The sequence below is a fragment of the Stenella coeruleoalba genome (assembly GCF_951394435.1).
Source record: "Stenella coeruleoalba genome assembly, chromosome: 6".
Taxonomy (NCBI): Eukaryota; Metazoa; Chordata; class Mammalia; order Artiodactyla; family Delphinidae; genus Stenella; species Stenella coeruleoalba.
Window position 1 is genome coordinate 33,162,824 of NC_137151.1, and position 6,665 is coordinate 33,169,488.

The following is a 6,665-nucleotide window of genomic DNA, read 5'->3' on the forward strand; positions in this document are numbered from 1 at the left end:
CAGGCAGGTGAATTTACTGAGATACAGTCATTCGTTCTCCCTCCTCCTTTTCTTTTCCTCCTTTTCCAGGTCTCTTTCCATTCCAATCAGGAAAAGTCTTGAGAGTTCTGAGAATATTTCTTTGAGGGCTTCAAATCACCATACTTACATCCTCTGCCACAACTACACACACGGGAACAAAAATAAACCTCTGCTATCTACTCATGTAAGGGAGATTCATGCAAAATAAACTCCTACATGGAGACCAACAGGTGAGTTTTCTACCTGTTCTTTATAATGTCTTTCTATTATCGTAAATCCCACACATTATGAGGCAGAAGCAGTTATGTGAGCTTTTCCTTGAAGTCAAAAAAATTGCATTCATTTCAAGTACCTGGTGATCACAGGGTACAGCCAGGGAAAGTGCCATCCCCCTTGGGGGGGGCAGTGAATGGGCTCCCGCAGCCATGCACCTCCTGATGTACAGATTCTGAAGGAACAAAGGGCGGTCACACCGCAGACAGCCTGTGAGGCTGTCGGGCCACTGGGCAACCCCACCAGCCTGGAAGTGCCCCAACAGTTGCTGAAAGCAAAACTCTGTCCCCCCTGTGAAGCCAGGCCATTTGGGCCAGAGAGTCAGAGGAGACCAGTAATCAACTCCTCCTCTCTGCTCACCTCCTTGGGGTCACAGCAACCCCATCTCCAAACCCAACTCTGATCCTGGAGCGTCAAAGTGGGAATGCAGGTGGGCTCTGCCGGTGCTTCAGCACCCTCTGGGAAGCCCCCTAGTTTGAATATGATTTGAGTTTGATCCTGTGAAACCATCAGAATTTCCCACCAGAGATAAATGGGGAGATCCTGGCCTTTATTAGTATGCACGGTGAACACAGTTGTCCTGGCTGTACTTGCCAACCCTCCTATTTTACCCACCTATTTTTATCCACCTTTCTCCCTGTGAGTGCCTTTGACTAACCCTGAGCTCAGACTCCTGACCTATTACAGTGACTTTGTCAGTCTTTCTTTAAAAATGGACAGGTAGGGCTTCCCTGGTGGCGCAGTGGTTGAGAGTCCGCCTGCAATGCGGGGGACACAGGTTCGTGCCCCAGTCCGGGAGGATCCCACATGCCGCGGAGAGGCTAGGCCCGTGAGCCACGGCCGCTGAGCCAGCGCGTCCAGAGCCTGTGCTCTGCAAAGGAAGAGACCACAACAGTGAGAAGCCCGCTTACCACAAAAAAAAAAAAAGGACAGGTAATAAAATGAATTTAACCTAGAAGCAGCAGCTCACTAAGGGAAATAAAATCATCAGAAGTTATCTAATCACAGCCACAGCCATCCAGGGCTCTGTCTTATCTGCTGGGTCATAAGAATGGGACCTTCCTAAACTTGAAGGACATCCAATCAAATAAGTAAAGGTGTCGCTCACCTCTGGCTCTCGGAGGGATTGCTAGGCAGTCTACCCAGTGTATACTAACTGCAAAACACTGCCATGGTTTTCAAACACCTATGTTCCAGGAAAGTTTTTTGGGGTGCATGGGGAAGGTTTCTTTTTGACATCAAGCAAAACATAAATCACCAAGCTCTTTGAGCACAGAGGTTCTTAAGAGGGCAGTAGAAGGAAGGAATGGACAGAACAGATGATCTCTGAAGTGAAGGTCGTTTTTCAAAAAGAGTAGGATTTAGGCTCAGTTTAAGGAGAACACTTTTAAATAGCTGGGACAGCTCCAAACTGCAGTTTAGGGAACGAGTCCTTCAAAAGAACAGTGCTTTAAAAGTCCTGGCAAGGCAGCAAGAGGATGAAGAGTTGGTTTTGCATAGTTGTGAACACAGGAGTAAAGAAACAGAGGCATCGCTGACTAAACGGCCCTGAGATCCTATGACATCAATGGGTCAGTTGCAGGGGGCAGGGGGTGTGGGGGGCGATATTTCTCTCTCAACGTCTCTCAGGGCAGCCACCCCTCCCTTCCCCACCCCCCTACTCCCTTCACCCTTCCTCCCTCCACTGTTGGGTCCCCAGGGACAGCACTTCTTAAGCTGGAGCGCACAGGCACCATCTCTGCAGTCTGGATTCTTCCTGGAGCCTGACAAGTTCTGGGACAGGAAGGCAGGTCTGCAAGGCCTCTGGGGTGCAGTCGGACCTGGAGGCCTGGAGGGGAACTGGAGCCCTGAAGCCCACCCACATCCTTGAAGCCGAGGGAGGAACACATCCTCCTAACAGTACTTCTCAGCGCTCAGCGTGCTCCCCACCCGACGGTGATCCATACTCACTTGAGGCAGCAAGGACTGCCTCTAACTGGCCCCCTCGATTCCGCCTTAAGGGTCCTCACACACGTGTGATAGCGCAGGCCCCGGATCTCTTTAGTCAGCTAAGCCCAGTGCTGCCGGGGTCCCTCCAGTCCCATCCCCCAGCCCCTCCCTCTCAGACTGTATCTAATAGAAGAAAGAGCACAGAGGAATTGGCTGAATCAAGGGACCTGGGAGCCTGGGGATGAGTTTGAAGACCGAGAACCTAAGGCACAATTACATATTATTGGAAACTCTTGTGGGGTGTGTGGGGGGAGGTTAGAAGGCTGAGAAGCTGACTAACCCTGGTGAGTCCAGCCCCAGGACACCACACAGCCCCGCCCACCCTTCCCTGCCATCAGACAAGGGGTGCCGCAACTCCAGCCGGGACTCTGCACTTCCCCCTCCCTGATTCTCCTCCAGAAGAGCAGGTGGCCCCCCTCCGAGGGCAGGGGCAAGACAACGGACCAAGTCCCCCTGCACTTAGGTGCTACTGGAAGCTCTTCCTGAACAGCAGTGCTGGCTTGGAGCGAACCCGTGCACCGCCAAAGTTGGTCTCGTCCTGCAGCTGAGGGACGCAGGCTTTAAGTCAGCTGCCTTGGCTTTAAATCGATCAGGCACCCCCTTTAAGTCAGGTGACCCGACTTTAAATCACTATGTGCCCCTCAAGCCTGCAACTTCAAAAGTTGGGAACTTCACTTTGATCCCAGCAGCTCACATAGCTGACTGCACACTGTAGTCACCCCCAAGCCCGGCTTAGAGGCAGGATATAAGGTAAGGGGATGGGCGTGCACTCATGGTGATGAGGGTGTACTTCATGTACCAGAAGGGTCTAGGTACTCTGGGGTACAGCGAGCAGTGCACGATACAGCAGCTCCCTGGCAAAGCTGTTGATGCACAGGGAGAGCAGGCACACCCATGCATGCCGAGGTTCCAGGACGGGAGCTGGGGCACAGCCAGCCGGGAGGGTGTGAAAGCGGAGGATCTGAGCCTTCTTGAGAAAGACGGACACAGAGGATGGATGAGAAACAAAGAGCAGATTAAATATGGATTTGAAAACACACCCTGCTTTTGAAATTGGTGTGGGGGGGCACCCAAGATTTGAGTCTTCTTACTCCCTAGTACCTAGTGCTTTGGCCTTTGCCCAATTACATATAAAATTTACTGATAATATCTAACCCACAGAATACTGCATTTGTAGTGGTATTGCGTGTTAATGTTTCTATAGTGGAATAATCTTTTCTACAAGAAAAATGTACACTATCTGAAATAAATTAAAACCCCTCTTTATAAAGTACTATATCGGACATCCCTGGTGGTGCAGTGGTTAAGAATCTGCCTGCCAACGCAGGGGACATGGGTTCGAGCCCTGGTCAGGGAAGATCCCACATGCCGCAGAGCAGCTATGCCCATGCGCTACAACTACTAAGCCTGCAGGTCACAACTACTGAAGCCGGCGCACATAGAGTCAGTGCTCCACAACAAGCACAGCAAGAGAAGCCACCGCAATGAGAAGTTCACACATGACAACAAAGGGTAGGCCCCGTTCGCCACCACTAGAGAAAGCCCGTGCATAGCAACGAAGACCCAACGCAGCCAAAAATTAATTAATTAATTAATTGTTTTTAAAAAGTACTACATCCTTCTGTACAACTTCTCTGGGAAGAACAGAGAGATGGCATGGTAGAGTGAGAAAGACCAATATTTAGTCCACATCTCTCATGCAGGTGCTCTGCTGGCTCAGATACATTTCTCCACACTTTACAAAGGAGGAAATAAGCTCAGAGAGGTTTAGTAATTTTCCCAAAGCCAAACAGCTATTGAGTGGAAGAACCAGGATCTGAACCAAGTCTGTTACCTTCAAAGCCTAAGTCCTCATCACAACAAAACTCAATTAATATTTACATTTATCAAATTACATTGAAAACTGGGGACTTCTTGGCACAATCCTGAATAAGAGTGAGAAAGAAAGAAATAGCATTGTTCCTACAGTCAGCCAAAAGTTTTGGAGCAGCTGCTAGATACCTGGCCCTTTTTGGGGTTCAGCAGTGATCACGACAGGAAGAATCCTGCTTTCATGAACCATGTAGTGGGGAGGAGAGACGGGTGCAACTTGGGTGAGGGATTTCACCTTGCTGGGCCTCTGTTTTCTCATCTGGAAAATAGGACGGGTGTTCCTCATTTTGTGGGATTGTCCAGCCCTCACATTCTCTGATTCCATAAGAAGCATTTGTTTTCCTGTTTCTTTAAAATTCATTCAGGCCGTGAGCTGTGATGAATGTTGTTAGCTGCTCCCCAAATCACATTAGTCCCAACCATTTCCTGTGATCAGGTCTTTCCCGAAACATGACTCACAATCAGTCAAGTCACAGAACCTAAAGGGCACCCATGAGAAGACTTCCAACCCTTGCTTCTCAGGAGCTCTGCGGTCTACCTTCCAGGTAAACTTAACTCACCTGGCACAAGGTGGCCATCCCCGGTTTCACATCAACATGATCTCAGGCACAAACCTCTTTGTTTTTTCAATTTTCTCTTTAAGTTACTTGTTGAAACAACTGTACAAATATAACAAAGATATAAAATCAGGCATCTTCTGCCCCCAGTGCCTACTAATAAATGATTTTCTGCCACTTTAATGATAAAGATAGAACATTTCAACATTCTGCTGCCCTTATTATTTGTCATTTTTGTTGATATTTCTATTGAATACATCTTTCAATATTTTAACAATGGAACATTTATTTAGGCTGTTGCGGACACAGCCTTTGGTGGTAAAGGTTTTGTTGTTATATTTCTATTATGTTTCCTTTAAAAATCATTATCCTATTTAAATGGATTAAGTCAGTTCTATAGGCATTTATTTTATGATATTGATGAAATGAATACATGGAGGGTAGTAGTACAAGTTGATTGGACTTGAGAACTTCTATTAGCACAGTTACGTATAAATATTATCTATATGTAAACCAAAGTACATGCTGAGTGAGACTCTCTGACAGTTTTTCACTGTCTGCCCCTCAAGACTGTGAGAAATGGAATATTTCTTGCCATCTCAGTAAACAATGGATGTCCCAGTCATCAGCACTTGCAGCCCTCCAGTGTGAGCCGCGGGCTCTGAGGAGCTCAGGATATGCAAATACAGAATGCAGGCCCCAGAGAGCTGAGGTGCATATGAAAGGAAGGATTTCAGTGAGCCCAGACTCTGGCATCTTCACATACAAAGAAAAGTGCTACATTCCTCACGTCGGGAGAGCTGGTTTTCCTTAGTTCACAATCACCTTTTGATGTTCCCCATTACCTGCTTCAGTCCCCTGGCCTGTCCCCTCCCCCGGTACTTTAGCTCAGGGAGGAAGGAGCGCAGAGGGACTCTGCTGAATAAGGGGCCTACAATCCTGGGGAGGAGTTTTCAGCCCCATTTCCAGAGGTCGGGTGGAGGGGTGCTGATGCTGCAGCCGGACCCTGCGCCTCCCTTGCCCCGTTTCCCCTCAGGACGCTCAGGCCGACCCCCTCCCGACGCCCCACAGGCCCCGCAAGCCAGGCCGAGGGCAGGGGCGAGAGGAGGGACCGAAGTTCCCTGGAACCAGGCGCTGGGGGCCGCTCTTTCTGTACAGCACCGGTGGGTGGCAGCGAACCCCTGCCCCTTAGAAGCTGGTCTTGCGCTGCCGCCAGGGCACCGGACCAGGCGGAGGGTCGGCGACCACTTACCGGCCCGCCGTCCACACGACTGTCGCGGCTTCGGCCGACGGGGCTCCTCCAGAGCCGGCAGCCTCACTGAGGCCGCCCTTCCCTCAGGCTCTGGGGCAGTTCCGTGACGGCGGAAGGAAGAGACCCCGAGCTGCGGGAGTTCAAGCTCTCCGGAAACGCGGGCTCCGTTCTGAGCGCAGGGGGTGGGACCGCTCTGCCCCGAGGCCTTCCGGGAGGGAGGGGGGCGCCGGAGGAGGAAGCCGCCAGGAGCACAGGGCCCGAACGGGGGTCCTGGAGGGGCGGCCTGGCCTGGGGGCCCCTCCCACTGTGACCGCAGCCCAGGCCTTTTTCCTGGAATCCTACACAAAAAAGTTAGAAAGATACACGGTCTAGAGTAAATATTCACAAAGGATTGTTGCTGCTGTGCTTAGTATCCTATTAAAGGTGTAAAATCCATAAAACACTTTAAGTTCAAAGTTAACTATGAATTTTTACCTTTCCTTATTATGTCTCTGCTATTCCCAATTGTGGTTAAAGAATCATAGACTGTGGCATCACTAGTTAAAAATGAGCTTGTTAAAAAAATAGAACTCAGGCCCACCGGACCTACTGAATCACAATCAGAACTTTTACAATCTCCACAGTGTACTTGTGTACGCATGAATAGTTGAAAGGTACATTCCTACCTTGACATATCTTTTCTGTCTGAGAAATACACACAT

The 6,665-nt window shown here is 49.6% G+C and overlaps 1 protein-coding gene across 2 annotated transcripts in view; it reads right to left on the reverse strand.

The window, feature by feature from the left end:
• The window catches only part of LOC307188207 (uncharacterized protein), a 56,972-nt gene extending 50,863 nt beyond the window's left edge, over nucleotides 1-6,109 (reverse strand). For both annotated transcript variants that reach the window (XR_013828827.1, XM_079925004.1), the window contains exons 1-2: nucleotides 5,965-6,109; nucleotides 4,285-4,414 (exon numbers count right to left, since the gene is read on the reverse strand). Coding sequence is in view for 1 of the 2 variants with exons in the window: in XM_079925004.1 (XP_079781130.1) it covers nucleotides 4,285-4,414 (130 nt within the window). In the remaining variant the exon portion in view is untranslated. The remainder of the gene's footprint in view (nucleotides 1-4,284; nucleotides 4,415-5,964) is intronic.
• Nucleotides 6,110-6,665: the final 556 nt, after the last annotated feature.